This window comes from Microcaecilia unicolor, chromosome 11 (assembly GCF_901765095.1).
Source record: "Microcaecilia unicolor chromosome 11, aMicUni1.1, whole genome shotgun sequence".
Classification (NCBI taxonomy): Eukaryota; Metazoa; Chordata; class Amphibia; order Gymnophiona; family Siphonopidae; genus Microcaecilia; species Microcaecilia unicolor.
In genome coordinates this window covers 100,304,734-100,324,432 of record NC_044041.1, presented here as the reverse complement: position 1 = coordinate 100,324,432, position 19,699 = coordinate 100,304,734, and the positions used below count along the sequence as shown (strand labels likewise).

Below are 19,699 nucleotides of genomic sequence, written 5' to 3'. Positions count from 1 at the left end.
ATTTCCATAATTTACATCTTTTCTGAATAGTTTCCACACTCAAGTCTAGAAAGACTAATGGTGCAGTATTCATATTGGCAACTTTTTTGGTGCCTTGCCAGTCTTAGGACACGTTTGGCCTCAAAATACCTCAATAATCTTACAACAATGGCTCAAAGTGGCAAGCCTGGGTCTGGTTTGGGGTGCAACTCTCTATGCCCACATTTTGATTTCATAGGGCAGTTGTGCTGTGGCCCCTGAGAAATTCCATTCCAGGAACCTGCATACATATATATTTTTTTGTTACATTTGTACCCTGCGCTTTCCCACTCATGGCAGACTCAATGCGGCTTACTTATTTGTACCTGGGGCAATGGAGGGTTAAGTGACTTGCCCAGAGTCACAAGGAGCTGCCTGTGCCTGAAGTGGGAATCGAACTCAGTTCCTCAGTTCCCCAGGACCAAAGTCCACCACCCTAACCATTAGGCCACTCCTCTCCATGTCCTCAGGTATGTCCCAAATTTGTAGTTTCAAGTATCTACCACAATTTTCTTGGTCCTCCACTTTCTCCAGTTGTTTTTGTAACATAGCCCTTTATTCCCATTCAGCCTCCACTTTGTGAAGGCAACCTTCCATCCATTCTGTACGTTCATAAAATACTTGTAATTTCTCTTCCAGTCTCTGCACAACAGTTTCTACTACGTGAATGTTGTCTGCTTTCAATTCAGCAAGTACTGCCACCATTGAGGAATCTCTGCTTTCATCTGCAGCAGCAGGGTCTGAGTTTGAAACTACCTTTAGATTGTTTCTAGTCTCACTGACCATTATCTCTTGACTTTGCAACCTTCACCCCACATATATTTTTTTTGATTGAGGAGGTAGTCTTTATCTTCATGCTCTGAGACATGTGCCTCTTGGCTCCGGGACAAGCCACACCCTTTACCATGCATACCATGCACTAATAGCTTTGGCCTCAAAATAGCTTGGGAGTCAGTTTGCTCTAGGAGAGAATGTGAAGGGTGCACAGAGTGAGATCACTCCCTTTCATCCTGTATGACCCAGTAGTGTAGCCACAGGGGGCCTGGGCCCCCCAATTTGGGTTCAGAGTCCCCCAAGGTATGTTGGTTTGACTGGCGGGGGGTCCCCAAGCCTCAGCATCTGAAGCGTTCCTGTGGCGATATTTGCCGCTGCTCTGCCTGCTCTACTTGCCTCCTCCCATGTGCGCATGCTTGTTTTTAGTGAAACTAAGCATGCGTGAGCTTTGCGCATGCTCAGTTTCACTAAAAACGAGCATGCGTACTGGGGCGGGAAAGCAGGTCAGGCAGCGAGATGGTGAATATCGCCATAGTAAAGCTTCTGCTGGCAGGGCTTGGGGACCCCGCCAACCCAGATATGTGGAGTTACGGTGGGGGTTGACAGCAGAGGGGAGGCAGGGCAAAATGTGCCCCACCACTTTGGGCTCATGCCCCCTCCCAAATCGAGGTCTGGCTATACCTCTATGGCCGCCAACCTGGTCCGTTTTTCAGGCTATCTCTAATGAATATACATTGAAATTACATCATAAAAAACTTTTTATTAAACAATTTTATTAATATATATAGAAATCCTTATATTAAAAAATGGCTTGAGAGTCTAATGAGTTCTGAGACATTTTGTCAAGTGCATACATAAGTAATGCCACACTGGGAAAAGACCAAGGGTCCATCGATCCCAGCATCCTATCCACGACAGCGGCCAATCCAGGCCAAGAGCACCTGGCAAGCTTCCCAAACGTACAAACATTCTATACATGTTATTCCTGGAATTGTGGATTTTTCCCAAGTCCATTTAGTAGCGGTTTATGGACTTGTCCTTTAGGAAACCGTCTAACCCCTTTTTAAACTCTGCCAAGCTAACTGCCTTCACCACGTTCTCCAGCAACGAATTCCAGAGTTTAATTACGCATTGGGTGAAGAAAACTTTTCTCCGGTTTGTTTTAAAGTGAACTGTGAACTACAGGTCTGGAGCAAAGGTTTGTACTTGACGGTTTTGGAACAATTAAGGTGATTGTTCTATGGTGTGTCTGAAGCGATGTGGGGGTTGTGAATTAAGTGAAATGAAGGAAAAGGATCATCTTTTGATTTTCATCTACGACTCACTAAGAATATAAGTAAAAAAACTCTCACTAAGCAGGAACAAGACTGATTAATCTAATGATGTATTGTCTGAATTGATGATATTGGTCTTTTAACCTCACTGGAAGTTTTGTGGTTCAGCCGTTTTTAATATAAGGATGTACTAAATATATTAATAAAATTGTTTAATAAATGTTTTATGATGTAATTTCAATGATTTAATAATTTGGTATTGTATGGTTTAATCATTGTATGTGACTGTTAGCCTTGTTTTTGAATAGTAATGAATATACATGAGAGATCTGCATACAGTTAAAACGTAAATCTCAGAGTTGCCAAGTTAAACAGTTCCAGAAGGGAGATTTTTTGGTTAGTCCTGGCTTTAAACTTACATCCAAAGTAGTGTAGTATTTGTATTCTCTGAGTTTACCCATTGAAATCAGTGTTGCAATCCATAATGCATTAGGATGAGATTGTCAGAAAGCCAGGACTGGTCTAAATCTCCCTCCTGGAACTAGGCAAATTGGAAGCTCTGAAATATCTCTCTTGCTATTCTGCCTCTACCCTGATCCTTGCTTCTCACCTCCTCCAATATAATTCTCAGGGTTTTTTTCCCCCCTTGCTCCTCACAACCCAGATAGACTGTAGGTAGAGAATGACATTCTTTATGGCTTTTTCATCTGCTAATCTCTCCATACTGGTATTTCAGTCATTATTCTGCCCCCAGGGAGATATGTGCACTGGGTGGTTGTCCCTCACACCCCTAATTATGACCCTGCTTATAGGATGCCACAATACAGATATAACACATTATTAAACGTTATACCTCAAGAAAACAATACATTTCCTGTCTAATATTAGAAGAGTGCCTTGAGATCCTGTTTTACAGGCTGTGACAACAATCAAACAGTGACAATGGCAGAACTAATTTCAGTACTAATAATTATCTTTCTGATTCTGGTGGAGGGCTGGTCAGGCCTCACCCATAAGAATACTCCCAGACAAGTTCATTTGATATTAAGAGGATTAGAGCATTTCCAGCAATTCTGGTTTAAAAAGGGTGCAGTTCAAATCAGGCAAGAGGTGGGACACTTAGCCACAAGCCTAAAAGCTGCTATTCTGTTGAGATGGACAGTAATTTTATAACAAGGTGCCTAGGTTAACAGAAATAGAAAAATATAAAAAATGATGTCACAGATAAAGACCATATGGCCTATCTGTCTTGTCCGCAAGGAAGGTGAGCCCTTAGGTCCCGCAAGGCCCTGAAGGACCTCAAAGGACAGCCGTGCAACCCCAAGTCTTCACCCGCGACGACCGCCGTTCACCAAGGGTTGAGCCCCCAGCTGCAGGCGGTCAACGAGACTTCTGGAACCGCGGGGTTGACGAACTGACCCAGACTGGAACCAGGAGAGAAGAGGGCAGAAGGAAAATTGAGACGTCCAAAAACAGGCAACAGGTCAGGGCAGGCAGCTAGCAGAGTAAACCAGGAACATTCTAAAAGTCAAAACCAGTAGAGCAAGGAAACCAACTGAGCACTGGAACAAACGGAGACTGGCCTCGGGAAACAGAACCTGAAGCAATGTCCTATCTCAGGCCTGCTCCTTAAATACTGTCAGCATTCAACCGCCCAGCCCCTGTAAACATAGCCGGCCAATCAGAACCTGGTTACCGACAGAACCCTTCTGATTGGCTCTGCCCGACCTCCCAGGCGGGACTACAGCACTGGCCTCCCAATCTAACTCCTCTGAGGCGGAGCTTCGGGTTCCCGCACCCGAAAGTGAAGGAGACGCCGGCCATCGCGCCTCGGCGCCATTCCCCCTACTGGTGCAAGCACAGACCCCATAGCTGGTGATTGAGAGTCCAGCAGCCGCGATCGCCGGCCCCCGGCCTCGGCCCCGGACTGGGCGGCCATCACCGCGGCAAGCCCCGGCTCCCCACCTCGGCCTCAAGAAAGCCGGCCTTCGCCGTGGCGGACGCCGTCTCCTGCTTCCCGAGGAGGAGCAGCCGGAGGGAGCGACGGATGCGACACTATCCAGTCTTCCCATCCATACCGTCTACTCTCTCTTCTTCCCTTCCCCCATCTCACCCCCCAGTATGGCATCAGTGTCCTTCCTTCCCCCCCCCCCCAATCTGGTATCAATGTCCTTCCCTTCCCCTTCCCCCCCTCCCTCCTCCACCCCCCCCCTCCAGTCTGGCATCTCTCTGATTCCATCCTCCTCTCCCCACCTCCATGGTCTTTCATCTCTATCCAACCCGTCCCCTTCCCCCCACTCCTCAGTCCAATTCCTACTGTAGCTCCTTGTGACTCTGGACAAGTCACTTAACCCTCCATTGCCCCAGGTACAAATAAGTACCTGTATATACTATGTAAACTGCTTTGAATGTAGTTGCAAAAACCACAGAAAGGCTGTATATCAAGTCCCATTCCTTTTCCCTTTCCGTTTAACACTCCTGGCTTTCTTTCACCATTATTGAAACCTCTCTATTGGGATTCCCTAAATGTCCTGTTTCACTTAGGGAGTAGAAATCCACGGGAGACGTATGTGTTAGGTGGTGAGTGTCTGATATGTACAGATGGGCAGAGGGATCTTGGGGTGATAGTATCTGAGGATCTGAAGGCGACAAAACAGTGTGACAAGGTGGTGGCCGTAGCTAGAAGGTTGGTAGGTTGTATAGAGAGGTGTGACCAGCAGAAGAAAGGAGGTGTTGATGCCCCTGTATAAGTTGTTGGTGAGGCCCCACCTGGAGTATTTTGCTCAGTTTTGGAGGCCGTATCTTGCTAAGGATGTAAAAAGAATTGAAGCGGTGCAAAGAAAAGCTACAAAAAAGGTATGGGATTTGTGTTACGAGACGTATGTTTGAATTCTATTACCGGTTTCATCTCCACCATCTCCCTCGGGAGGGCATTCCACATATCCACCACCCTCTCCATGATAAAATACTTCCTGACATTAGTCCTGAGTCTGCCCCCCTTCAACCTAAATTCATGTCCTCTAGTTCTACCACCTTCCTGTCTCCGGAAAAGGTTTGTTTGCAGATTAATACCTTTCAAATATTTGAACATCTGAATCATATCATCCGTTTCTCCTTTCCTCCAAGGTATACATGTTCAGGTCGGCCAGTCTCTCCTCGTATGGTTTGCTTACCATTTTCTAGCTTTTCTTTGCACCGCTTCCAGTCTTTTTACATGTTTAGCAAGATATGGCCTCCAAAACTGAACACAATACTCCAAGTGGGGCCTCACAAATGACTTGTAGAGGGGCATCAACACCTCCTTTCTTCTGCTGGTTATGCCCCTCTCTATGCAGCCTAGCATCCTTCTGGCCATGGCCGTCGCCTTGTCGCATTGTTTCTTCACCTTCAGATCCTCCGACACCAACACCCCAAGGTCTCTCTCCTGAGTCGAGTTTACTAATCTCTCCCCTCCTATCTGGTATCTCTCTTTTGGGTTTCCGCACCCCAAGTGCATCACTCTACACTTCTTGGCATTATGGATCCTCAGAAGCTTAACGGAGATTGGGTGACAGAGCCGGTGGGGGGAGGCGGGGCTAGTGGTTGGGAGGCGGGGCTAGTGCTGGGCAGACTTCTACGGTCTGTGCCCTGAAAATGGCAGATACAAATCAAAGTCAGGTATACACATAAAGTAGCACATATGAGTTTATCTTGTTGGGCAGACTGGATGGACCGTACAGGTCTTTCTCTGCCATCATTTACTATGTTACTATGTAATAGTATCCTTCAAGGATACTCCACACCGACACATGAAACCATGTGCCCCTGGATGATTGTTGGTTCCTGCCCCCCCCCCCCCCTTTTTAAGAAACTGCTCTATCTTCTTTTTAAATGTGAGTGACACCAACCTGGTTCCATCCCGGTGACCGTGGGAAGGTATTACAAGCAATTGTACCTGAAGGGACAAGAGCTGGAAGGGAGGTAAGAAAATGCATGGAGTTATTAATATGATATGATGCTTGTAGTTTGTTAACTCCCATAACTTAGGTTCAAAGCTGACAATTACCAGCTGGTTAATGTGTGAGACCTTACCGCTAAGTCAATGGATGGCTGTAAGGTCTCAGACCCAAAATGGACATGCGCCAATTTTTATTTTGCTGCACATCCATTTTCAACCAAAAAAGAGACCTTTTTTACAGGTGCGCTGAAAAATGAATCTGCGTGCGTCCAAAAGACATGCCTACTCTAACACAGGTCATTTTTTCAGCGCACCTTAGTAAAAGGACCCCTAAGTGCTTTGAAAATGAGCCCCCTATGTAACATTGTAAGTCTAAGTGCTTTGAAAATATGCCTCATAGTAACTTCTAGCTTTGTAAGTCTAAGTGCTTTGAAAATGAGCCCCCTCACACATTAACCAGCTATGAATCATTTGTTTATGCTTTCCAAAAATACTATGACCTAGGGGGCATGCGATGAAGCTACAAAGTAGTAAATTTAATACGAATCGGAGAAAATTTTTCTTCACTCAACGTGTAATTAAACTCTGGAATTCGTTGCCAGAGAATGTGGTAAAGGCTGTTAGCTTAGTGGGGTTTAGAAAAGGTCTGGACATCTTGCTAAAGGAAAAGCCCATAGACCATTATTAAATTGACTTGGGGAAAATCCACTGCTTATTTCTGGGATAAGCATCATAAAATATATTGAACTTTTTCGGGATCGTGAACGGTATTTGTGACCTGGATTGGCCACTGTTGGAAACAGGATGCTGGGCTTGGACCTTTGGTCTGTCCCAGTGTGGCAATACTTATGTACTTAAATCTCTATTCAAAATGAGACAGCTACGTTTAGTCAGATCTTTCTTTGACCAAAAAGTCTTTGCACTATTAATTCAAATCCTGCCACACCTGGATTGCTGTAATGTTTTATTTTTTGGTATTGTCAATATCAGACAAAATTGCAGACCATACAGAATACAGCTGTCAGATTAATATTCAAATTGAATAGATAATACTAGTGTTTCATCTTATCTTATCAAACTTCACTGGCTTCCCATGTCAGAAAGAATCAGGTTTAATGCTGCCTGTTTAGTTTTTCAAATCTTAAAGGGTTTTACATCAGAATTGCTAACTAGAGTTGCTTCACTATGTTTGGCCCAGTCCAAGAGACTAAAAGAACAAATTACGCTTGCGACACCGTTTCATAAGGCAATTCGATATCAGAAGATCTTTGGCTCTCTATTCTCTGTACTTGGAGTTTCAACATGGAACTCTTTACCTACTACCATCAGAACAGATAATACCTACATTAGCTTCCAGAAGAGACTAAAAACTTTTCTCTTCCCAAAGATGGTCTCATAATAATCCATTACGACGCCTGTCTCCTTATAACTTCCATCAGATTTTCCTGTTAGGTTATTTTGTCTCATGAATACACTAAATTAACAGCATCTGCTTCGTAACAACTATTATGTAAATCGCACTGAACCCTGGAAAAGGGATTTTAGTGGTATACAAGAACTGAATTGAATTGAAGTGAATTAAGGTGGAGTCCATCCTTTCGGAACAGGTTCCCCTTTCCTAGAATGTTGCCCAGTTTCTAACAAATCTAAATTCCTCATCCCTGCACCACCATCTCAACCACACAATAAGATTTTGGAGCTCTGCCTGCCTCATGGGTCCTGTGTGTGGAACAGGGAGCATTTCTGAAAATGGTACCCTGGAGGATCTGGGTTTCAGCTTTCTACCTAAGAGCCTAAATTTGGCTTCCAGAACTTCCCTCCCACATTTTCATTTCATTTCATTTTATTACAGTTTATATTCCGCTCTTATCCAGAGAGGAATATAAATGAACATACGTCATAATAAACATATAAAACAAATACTACACAAACAAACAAGATCAAGCCCAGCAATACAATCAACCAAAAGTCCTTCGATAACTACTGAGCAGTTCGCAAACCTGCCTGTGCTAAGAGATGTTGTTTCAACAATTATTTTACACTGCATAGTTTTTCTGCTTCCTGAGAGCTGCCGGTAGCTTATTCCAATGCACAGGTCCTGCAAAGGGACAAATCCTCCTCCTAGTGAACTTGAGTCGAAAAAGCCAGAAGTTAGGCACCTCCTGCATACTCGAATCTTCAGAACGAAGTGATTGCTTTGGTCTATACCAATCAAAACAATCTGTCAAATATTGGGATGACTCCTGATCTATACTCTGATGAACTAGAATCAGCAACTTATACCTAATCCGCTCCAGCAATTTCTTCAAAAGGAATAATGTGATTATATTTAAGGCCCTGTTTACAAAGGCGTGCTAGCGTTTTTAGCATGTGCTAAAAATGAGTGCACTAACAGTGTAGATTCCTATAATATGGGCTTCTACACAGCGTGCACTAAAAATGCTAGTGCACCTTTGTAAACGGGGTCCTTAGTTAACCCATACACAGTGGTGTGCTGGTAAATTTTTAACATCAGGCTCTCTCCCCGGTCCACCTCGGCGCCCCCCGTCCACCACTGCGCCCCCCGTCCACCTCTGCGCCCCTCATCCACCTCTGCGCCCCCCCGGCCACCTCTGCGCCCCCCCCCAAAATTGCAGAGCTGGCTATAGCCGGGGGGGGGGGGGGGGGGGCAATGCATTACTCTCTCAAGGAAAAAAAAATTAAATGATCCCAGGTTCCAAACTAATTCATGTTTAATGTGGGATAAAATGCCATAAATAAATAAATAAATATAAACTTTTAATGTTGAGCACCTGATTCTCAAAGTGAACATATTCCAAACACTATAATGAAAAGAAAATGATTTTTTTCTACCTTTTGTTGTCTGGTGACTGTTTTTCTGATCATGCTGGCCCAGTATCCGATTCTGCTGCTATCTGTTCTCTTAACTCCGTTTCCAGGGCTTCCTTTCCATTTATTTCTTTTCTTTCCTCCTTTCTTCTTCATTTCTGGTCCTCAGCTTCTGCCTATTTTCTTCATCCATGTGCAGTTTTTCTCCTCTCTTCCTTTTCCCTCATCTCATCTCCTTCCTCACTCTTCTCTCCCCTCCATCCATGTCCAGCATTTCTTCTCTCTCCCCTCCTCTCCCCTGCCCTGCATGCACCCATGTCCAGCAGTGATCCTCCTTTCCCCTGCCCTGCATGCACCCATGTCCAGCAGTGACCCTCCTCTCCCCTGCCCTGCATGCACCCATACCCAGCGACCCTCCTCTGCCCTGCCCTGCACCCATGTCCAGCAGTGACCCTCCTCTCCCCTGCCCTGCATGCACCCATATCCAGCGACCCCCTCCATCCACCCATGCCCAGCAGCGACTCCCTTTCCCCCCTGCCACCCCCTCCCGAGTTGTTTGGTGATTTCTTCTCCTCCCTCCCTCCCTCCCGATCTGGTCCCTCACCGCCCGCTTGTTCTTTGAATTCTTCAGGGCAGGCAGTCTTGCCTGCCCGCTTCCAGCGCTGACTGTCCTTCGCTGCCCATTCGCGCTTCAAAATGGCCGCTGAGACTTCAGCAGAAGTCTTGCGAGGCCGTCTCTGGAAGTCTCAGCGGCCATTTTTAAAGCGCGAACCGGCAAGGGAGGACAGTCAGCGCTGGAAGCGGGCAGGCAAGACTGCCTGCCCCAAAGAATTAAAAAAGCAAGCGGGCGGTGAGGCAGATCCAGAGGGAGGGAGGAAAGCCAGAGCCGGCTCGCAATTTCCAACAACCGGCTCGCAAGCCGGAAGAAATTTTAACAACTGGCTCTTGCGAGCCGGTGCGAGCCGGCTCCAGCACACCACTGCCCATACAGCATATGTATTATGGAATTATAAACAATTTGCAAACAACTGTATACATATCGCAGGTAGCCCTACATATCCAATACTGCAGTAGTCTAAAACCTGATAGTAACATACCTTGCAGTACCTTTTGTACCGAGAAATCAATGGACAAAGCTTACTTAGAAGTTGCAACTTAAAGAAAGACATTTTCCTATGTCATTAGTACCAACATGTACCAAGATAGCCAGCTCCTCCCCTGCACTATCTAAAATCCTATCTAGGTGATGCGTGAGGTCTGCCACCTTCACACCATGCAGGCTAGTGACCAGATGATCCTCATATCCATCAGCTACCCAGCTCTCTACATGCCTAATGATCAAATCACCAACTACAACAGCTATCGTAACCCTTCCCTTCTGGGCACAAGTTCCTGGAGACACATCCTCAGTGCGAGATGATATTGCTCTCCTTTTAGGAGACCTCCCTCCTCCAAAGCAGCACAGGGGCTCAAGAGTTGTGCATCAAGCACAGCTCTTCAGAGCATGCCCAGAATGCCAGAGAGGAGGAGAGAAGGAGGAGGAAGAGGTTTTGATCAGGGATGGAAGCCAGGAACGTTATCTGATCTCCATTCAGTTACTATTTAAGAGGCATTTCCTCTCAGTTAGACCCAGTGTAATTTATTTCCATATTAATTATGTTGGGGTTTTTCTATTTTGTCCTAGTTTAGGATGTAGGTTTCATTGATAGCTGGAAAACATAAACACACTGAAGAGTTACTGTTCCTATCCCCCAATCCCAGCTGCTTCCCCCAACCTGGGTTTCCTCCACCAATCACTGCAAGGCCGCCAGCAACACTGGTCTTCCTATTCTTCCCCATGGCTCGGCACAACTCTAATGCCAGCTCTGAGCTGGTGTAAAGTTTGCTGTGGGAGGAGCACCCTTGTTTGTCACACTGCCCACTGAACACTGGGGAAGAATATGGAATTACCTCTTTAGCATGCATTTGCATGCTCATTGTTCTGAGAGCCGGCGAGCTCATTGTTTCACACGCTTGTTGGCTTTGAGCATTTGATGCTAGCAAATACAGGTGCTAATCCGGCACTAATGGCCTCTAGTGCCGCATTTGCTTCTGAGCATCAGGGCCCAGGTTGTTACAGTTAAATTTCTACCTCTGGTAGAAAGTTTCAGTTTAAAGCTATGGGAAAAAAGGGCTGTACACTATAGAAAATAGTTTGCTGTTTTTTTTTTTTTTTTTTAAATGAACTAGGCCCTACTGTTCCTTCCAGAGGCTATCTGTTAATGCTGTAGGCTGTGGCAGAAAGTTCAAATTTAAAACCAGGGGGAAAAGGGTTTTACACTATGGAAACTAGTTAATAAAGTTTATTTTTCAAAATTCAAACTGTCTTTATCTATAAACCTACAATTCCTCTTTTATCCCCAATCTTTAAATCACCAAAGCACAGAGCATAATAATGTTCACTTACCCAGAGAAATGTCCTTTTTGGTGAAGGCCAACAACCACTTTAGTGTTGCCCTCTGGAACATCCTGTTTATAACTTTTTGAAAGTGTGGTCTCCAGAATTCTACACAGTGCTCTGTGGGGTCTCACCATACAGAGTCACTATCCCCTCCTTTTTTCTGCTGGCCATACCCTCTCCCTATGCATCCAAGCATCCTTCTGGCTTTTGCTGACCCTTTTCCTACCTGTTTGACCACCTTAAGATCATCAGGTATGATTACCCCCAAGTTCCATTCTTCTTTCATGCACAGAAGTACTTTGTCCCCTGTACTGTACCATTCCCTTGGATTTTCCAGCCCAAATGCATGACTTTGCATTTTTTAGCATTACATTCTTGCTACCAAATTCTAGACCAAATTTTGATAGATCCCTCCTCATACTATCAAACCCATCAAGGGTGTCTACCCTATTACAAAGTCTGGTATCATTCACAAAGAGGCAAAACCTTACCACATAGCCCTTCCACAATATTGCTAAAAAATGTTAAAAAAAGCCAAAGGACCGATCCATGTGACACACCACTGGTAGCATCCTTTTCCTTGGAGTGACTCTATTGCCTTTCATGCAATCAGTTTCAAACCCAGTCAGTCACTTTAGGGTTCATACCAAGGGCATTCAATTTATTTATCAATCATATATGTGGAACCTTATCAAAGGCGTTGCTAAACTCTAATTACACCTTATCTAGCACTGTCCCTTGATCCAATTGTTTGGTTACCTAGTCAAAGAAATTTATTGGATTCATCTGTCAAGACCTTCCTCTAGTAAAACCACGCTGCCTTGGGTCCTGTAATCCATTGGGCTCTAGAAATCTCACTATCCTCTATTTACTCACTACAGAGGCCAGACTAACCGGACTGTAGTTCCAAATCTTCTGTTTTTGTGGAGAAGGACCACAACTGCCTTCTCCAGTCATCCAGGATCACTCCAGACTCTAAAAAAACATTGAAAAGGTCAGACAGCAGAAACGTCCTTAAGTTCCTTCAATATTCTTTGATGTACCCCATCTGACCCCATTGTTTTGTCTACCTTTAAGTTAGCTAACTCCCAATCAACAAAGTCTTCTGAAAATCATTGAAGCTCTACCTCACATCCATTTCTAATAGCATTTATCTTCTGCAGTCCTACTCCCAGCCCTTCATCTGTGATCACAGAACCAAAATATTTGTTAAGCAATTCCACTTTATTCTTATCAACTTCTACATATTCCTCCCCTTCACCCTTGAGCCTCACAATGTCACTTTTACTCCTATCACTAACATATCTACAAACTGTATTGTTTCCACCTCCCATTTTACCATATTGGATATTATTTCTCCCATTTGCATCTTTGCTTTCCTGACTACTTTACCAGTTTCTCTTAGCTTTTCTAGATATTGTTGCCTCTCTTCCTCTTTCTGTGATCTCTTGTACATAGTAGTTTATGAAGGCTGACCTCTTTTTCCTTACCTTTTCAGCTACTACTTTTGAGAACCAAAGCAGCCTTCTTTTCCTCTTGCTTTAATTTCCTTTCCTAATGTAACCTTCTGGGGGATTGGTAAGTTGAGAGATTCTAGGTGAGTCCTCCAGGGGATTACTACAGGGAGGATGGGCAGAGAGGGTCTAATTTGCTGATGGTCTGCTGGGGGCAGTTAATGGAGAACCAGGAAGCAGAAAAGATTCCTCAGACACGGAAGGCTGCTGGACCATTGACGACTTCTGGAAACAGGTGAGGGGTGTGACAGGCTCCTGTCTAATTAAATCACCTTTGCCAACTCTGCCACCACTGATATGCAGCATTAACTGGACAATGCAGCTGAATATCAGCTGTGACACCTATTAGTGCTGGAGCCATCTGGGGACAGTCAGAGAGGGAGCAAGGACTTACCCAGTTAGTGGTGATTTGCAGTCTACTAGTAGGATAAAGTTAGGACAGCAAAAAAGGCTGTTCTAACCTTATCCGCTTAATTATCTGGGCACCGGTCTGAATATTAGTCAGCATCCCAATAGCTGCTGGCAGCCGCATATAACTCGGATATTCAATACTGGTGGTCAGATTAGGCCCAGCATGAAATATCTGGGTCTAATTCAGCCTGCAGCTGTCAGTGGCTTTAAAACTGTTAACTGTCACAGCCAGAATGTGTCTTTATAAAATAGGCACCTATATGTATAGTGATGCTAAATATTCATAATCATTTAAATTCCATTGCCAGTATTTAAATTATTATTGTCCCCAGTGCTGCTGAAAATTCAGTCTAATGATTCTTTTTATACAATAGTGAGTTCAGAGTGGTAATAACAATCATAGCACTTCATCTAGCTTTGATGTTTTATTAAATTTTTATGCTTCAGCTTTTTCTGTATCTGCTCCTAAGCCATGAAAACCTCACTAGGCCTCAGGCTTTGGTTCCGTACCCTTATTAAGTACTGAACTGAGTGCCCTGTTACAGGGATATGTGTAAGAACATCCCTGCCATGCCTCTGGGAGACAGCTAGGGAACTTCAGTGTCCTGATGCGGTGAGAAGCGTGTGAACCTTAGCACAGTGCTGCATCAAGAAGCATGGAGACTTTAGTGCCCTGCTGCAGGGAGAAGCAAGGAGATCTCTGTGCAATGTCAAAGGAAAGGACATGGAGATCTCAGTGCCCTACTACTACTACTAATAATCATTTCTATAGCACTACCAGACATACGCAGCATTGTACACATTATATGCAGATATTTTCTCTGTCCCTAGAGGGCTCACAATCTAAGATTTTGTACCTGGGGCAATGGAGGGTTAAGTGACTTGCCAAGGGTCACAAGAAGCTGCAGTGGGACTCAAACCCAGGTTGCCAGGATCAAAGCCTGCTACTCCTCTACTGTCCTGCCTCAAAGAGAAGTGCAGGAACCTTACTGCCATGCCACAGGGAGACAGGTAGTGATCTCAGAGCCGTTTCATAGGGAAAAGCATAGGAACTTCAGTGACCTGCTGAAGGGAGATCGTGAACCTCAGCACATTGCCACACGGAGATGTGTAGGGATCTCAGAGCAATGTCACAGAAAAAATCATAGGGATTGTCAGTGCCCTGCCACAGGGAGAAGTGCAGGAACCTCAGGAACCTGCAGAAGAAGACTTTTGTGATCAGTCACAGAAAGAAATGCATGGAGTTCAGTACAAGAAGCATAGGTATGTCAGCATCTGATGCAGAAAGAAATATGGTGACTCCAGCAACCTAATGCAGGAAGACCTTCTGCAGCAGAAGACGCATGGATATGTCATTGTTTTGCTGCAGATAGGATATATGGAATCACTTGCTGAAAGTTCTGACCAAATCACTGAGAAAAGGAACGGTGAAGCTTACTTTTTCAGTTCCAGCGTGATCGTATATAACACATGGATAGTAGTGCAGTTGAGGGCATAAGCATTCACGATGGGTTTCATGAAGGTCAGCAATGTGCACATGGATGAAGTGATGAAAACCATTGTGATGAACTGATGCCTGCAATAAAGAAGAAGGCAGAATAAGCCATTTAAATGAAGCTAAGATGTTTTGTTCAGCTAAAAAATGGCAAGTTCATTTCATGGGATGTTCTGGTTGGGGGTAATAAGATGTGGAAAGAAAAATGGACACTTTTCCCCCCAAGATTCTTATGGTAAACAAAATTCCTTCTCAATATAGTAAACTCAGGAGACTCACAGGCACAATGTAAAGATGAGTAGTTACATTTTAGAGAATCCCACCTGCCTTGTCATTTGTGGGACAATATTCAAACTCCATGGTCAGCATGGATATTCAGCGCAGGCCAACATCTGGATATCCAGAAAATGGTAATATTCAGCACCATTATGCCGGGGAACCTGTGATGATTTTCCTCTGAAAATCTGTTGATGGCTCGGTCATTGTTATATATCCAGCTAGCAAGTGCTGCAACCCAGATAAGTAGCTTTGAATATCAGGCCCTTGGATTTTAGATTTAATTACTCGTTTTTTTCCAAATCTGAATTCAAGGTGACTTACATATTTAGGTGCAGGTGTAGATCCTTGCCCCAGGAGGCTTATAAACTAAAGGCCTGATACCCAGCCCACAGTGGTCAGCATTTTTTAAGCCGATGACAGCCGCAGGCTGAATTAAGCTTATATATTCAATGCTGGACTATGTCCAGCCTCTGGCACTGAATATCTGGGTACGTACAGTCACCCAGAAGTTAACCGGGCACCAGCTGATTTTGGCGCAGTGCCTGATCACTTGGCAGATGAGGTTAGTACAGCCTTTTTACTGTCCTAAAAATATATCCTACTTAACTGGTTAGGTAATAAATAGAAATAAAACAAAACAAAGAAAAGAAAGTAAGATGATACCTTTTTTATTGGACTAAATAAATTTTTTGATTCACTTTCAAAGGTAACTCTTCTTATTCATATCAGAATCTGGTTATCACCACTAACCAGTTACGTGTTGACTCAACCAAGTTCTGCCCCCCCCCCCCCCAGACTTCCCTGGCACTAACTGGGATGGGCCTGCTTAAGTGCTGCAGGATATTGCTGGATGGCCAGCTCAGCGGGTTTAACTGGGCAGAAGCCCTTTTGAATATCAACCCCTAAGTTGTAACTGAAGCAACAGAAGGTGCAAATAGCCTCTTTTCTTGCTCGTGTGCTTAATGCTGTTATGAGGGCAGGCCATTGTCAGTAACTATGTACAGTGGGGGAAATAAGTATTTGATCCCTTGCTGATTTTGTAAGTTTGCCCACTGACAAAGACATGAGCAGCCCATAATTGAAGGGTAGGTTATTGGTAACAGTGAGAGATAGCACATCACAAATTAAATCCGGAAAATCACATTGTGGAAAGTATATGAATTTATTTGCATTCTGCAGAGGGAAATAAGTATTTAATCCCTCTGGCAAACAAGACCTAATACTTGGTGGCAAAACCCTTGTTGGCAAGCACAGCGGTCAGACGTCTTCTGTAGTTGATGATGAGGTTTGCACACATGTCAGGAGGAATTTTGGTCCACTCCTCTTTGCAGATCATCTCTAAATCATTAAGAGTTCTGGGCTGTCGCTTGGCAACTCGCAGCTTCAGCTCCCTCCATAAGTTTTCAATGGGATTAAGGTCTGGTGACTGGCTAGGCCACTCCATGACCCTAATGTGCTTCTTCCTGAGCCACTCCTTTGTTGCCTTGGCTGTATGTTTTGGGTCATTGTCGTGCTGGAAGACCCAGCCACGACCCATTTTTAAGGCCCTGGCGGAGGGAAGGAGGTTGTCACTCAGAATTGTACGGTACATGGCCCCATCCATTCTCCCATTGATGCGGTGAAGTAGTCCTGTGCCCTTAGCAGAGAAACACCCCCAAAACATAACATTTCCACCTCCATGCTTGACAGTGGGGACGGTGTTCTTTGGGTCATAGGCAGCATTTCTCTTCCTCCAAACACGGCGAGTTGAGTTCATGCCAAAGAGCTCAATTTTTGTCTCATCTGACCACAGCACCTTCTCCCAATCACTCTCGGCATCATCCAGGTGTTCACTGGCAAACTTCAGACGGGCCGTCACATGTGCCTTCCGGAGCAGGGGGACCTTGCGGGCACTGCAGGATTGCAATCCGTTATGTCGTAATGTGTTACCAATGGTTTTCGTGGTGACAGTGGTCCCAGCTGCCTTGAGATCATTGACAAGTTCCCCCCTTGTAGTTGTAGGCTGATTTCTAACCTTCCTCATGATCAAGGATACCCCACGAGGTGAGATTTTGCGTGGAGCCCCAGATCTTTGTCGATTGACAGTCATTTTGTACTTCTTCCATTTTCTTACTATGGCACCAACAGTTGTCTCCTTCTCGCCCAGCGTCTTACTGATGGTTTTGTAGCCCATTCCAGCCTTGTGCAGGTGTATGATCTTGTCCCTGACATCCTTAGACAGCTCCTTGCTCTTGGCCATTTTGTAGAGGTTAGAGTCTGACTGATTCACTGAGTCTGTGGACAGGTGTCTTTCATACAGGTGACCATTGCCGACAGCTGTCTGTCATGCAGGTAACGAGTTGATTTGGAGCATCTACCTGGTCTGTAGGGGCCAGATCTCTTACTGGTTGGTGGGGGATCAAATACTTATTTCCCTCTGCAGAATGCAAATAAATTCATATACTTTCCACAATGTGATTTTCCGGATTTAATTTGTGATGTGCTATCTCTCACTGTTACCAATAACCTACCCTTCAATTATGGGCTGCTCATGTCTTTGTCAGTGGGCAAACTTACAAAATCAGCAAGGGATCAAATACTTATTTCCCCCACTGTACAAAGCGCAGGTGGTGGTGTTGCCCAAGCCTGGGAAAAATCCAGTGCATTGCTCCAGTTATCAGCATTGTTAAATGTGGACATGAAAATATTTACTAAAATACTGGCCACCAGATTGGAGACGTGGAGGGGTATAATCGAACAGGGCACCCAAGTTTTCATGAGGGCGTCCTCGCAGGACGGCCCCGTGAAGGGGCGGGAAACCCATATTATCGAAACAAGATGGGTGTCCATCTTTCATTTTGATAATACGGTTGGGGACGTCCAAATCTCAACATTTAGGTCGACCTTAGAGATGGTCGACCTAAATGTTGAGATGGTCGACCTTAGAGATGGCCATCCCCGGTTTTCAGCCATAATGGAAACTGAGGACGCCCATCTCAAAAACGACCAAATCAAAGCCCTTTGGTCGTGGGAGGAGCCAGAATTCGTAGTGCACTGGTCCCCCTGACATGCCAGGACACCAACTGGGCACCCTAGGGGGCACTGCAGTGGACTTCACAAATTGCTCCCAGGTGCATAGCTCCCTTACCTTCAGTGCTGAGCCCCCCAACCCCCCCAAAAAAAACCCACTCCCCACAACTGTACACCACTACCATAGCCGTAAGGGGTGAAGGGGGCACCTACATGTGGGTACAGTGGGTTTTGGGTGGGTTTTGGAGGGCTCACATTTACCACCACAAGTGTAACAGGTAGGGGGGGATGGGCCTGGGTATGCCTGCCTGAAGTGCACTGCACCCACTAAAACTGCTCCAGGGACCTGCATACTGCTGTCATGGAGCTGGGTAGGACATTTGAGACTGGCATAGAGGCTGGCAAAAAAAATTTTTTAAGTTTTTTTTTTTAGGGTGGGAGGTGATTGGTGACCACTGGGGGAGTAAGGGAAGCTCATCCCCGATACCATCCGGTGGTCATCTGGTCAGTTCGGGCACCTTTTCACGGCTTGGTCGCAAGAAAAAAATGGACCAAGTAAAGTCAGCAAGTGCTCGTCAGGGACGCCCTTCTTTTTTCCATTATTGGCCGAGGACGCCCATCTCTTAATCACGCCCCAGTCCCGCCTTCGCTACGGTGCTGATATGCCCCCGTGAACTTTGGTCAACCCATGACGGGAAGCAGTTGAGGACGCCCAAAATCGGCTTTCGATTATTCTAATTTGGGCGACCCTGAGAGAAGGACGCCCATCTCCCGATTTGTGTCGGAAGATGGGCGCCCTTCTCTTTCGAAAATAAGTGTCTAAGTTACCAAAATTGATTGGGGTGGATCAAATGGGGTGGTCAAAGGGCGCTTATTGGGGGATAATGTATTTAGAGTCATTGATCTTAGGTCTGTAGTTTATATCTTGTGAAGGATCCCTCCGCTCCTCTCAGGAAAACTCTGGCCTCCGGCCCAAGTTTTCTATATGATATTCCACTTAGGTACAACTCCCTGTAATCCTCCAGGTGTACCCTCCGACCTGAGGTATGTCAGCAGTACTATTTCAGCACAGCTCCGGAGATATCCGCCAGGGAAATTATCCCAGCAGTTTCAAGAATGCAATCCCAAAAACAAACAGTTTAGAAAAAGTAGTTTTTAATAATGCAGTTCCAAAAGCAAAGCAGTTCAGGAATCTCCACAGCTTCAAAAATGCAGTTCATAAACCAACAGGACATGAATCTCAGCAGTCCCAATGATGCAATTCAAAATAAGTAATCCCAAAAGCAAAAAACGTTCCACAAAGAAAAACAAGCAGTTCAAAGAAAACAAGCACTTCCAAACAGGCAGTTCAAACAAGCAGTTTAGAAATCCCATCAGCAGTTCAGAGGCAGAGAGCTCACAGGGGTCCCCTCCCTCCTTTGGCCAGCTCTATCTCCTGGCTTCCTCTTACTTGACCCCGTTGCTCCCTGGCTCCTCAACGATAGCCACTGCCTTCCCTTGTTTACCAAGACCCTGCACCAAGCGGTTACCTGCTGTCCGAACCTTTTACTTGTAGATCTTGCCAGAGCTGCAATCTCCATTGGCTCCTCTTGCTCGCTTCTTTCTCCTTTTCTTCCCCCTTCCATTCCATGGGCTCCTCGCCGTGTCTTGGGTTTCACCTTTACCTACCTTTCCCTTGGGCTCCACTGGGGGCTGCTGGGATAGGAAGTCTTTGATTCT

General features: G+C 45.2%; 1 protein-coding gene across 1 annotated transcript in view; it reads right to left on the bottom strand.

Moving 5' to 3' along the window:
* ACER1 (alkaline ceramidase 1) overlaps window positions 1–19,699 on the bottom strand; it is a 116,679-nt gene that overhangs the window by 11,947 nt on the left and 85,033 nt on the right. The window contains exon 6 of the mRNA XM_030219763.1: window positions 14,636–14,773. Coding sequence (XP_030075623.1) covers window positions 14,636–14,773 — 138 coding nt within the window. The remainder of the gene's footprint in view (window positions 1–14,635; window positions 14,774–19,699) is intronic.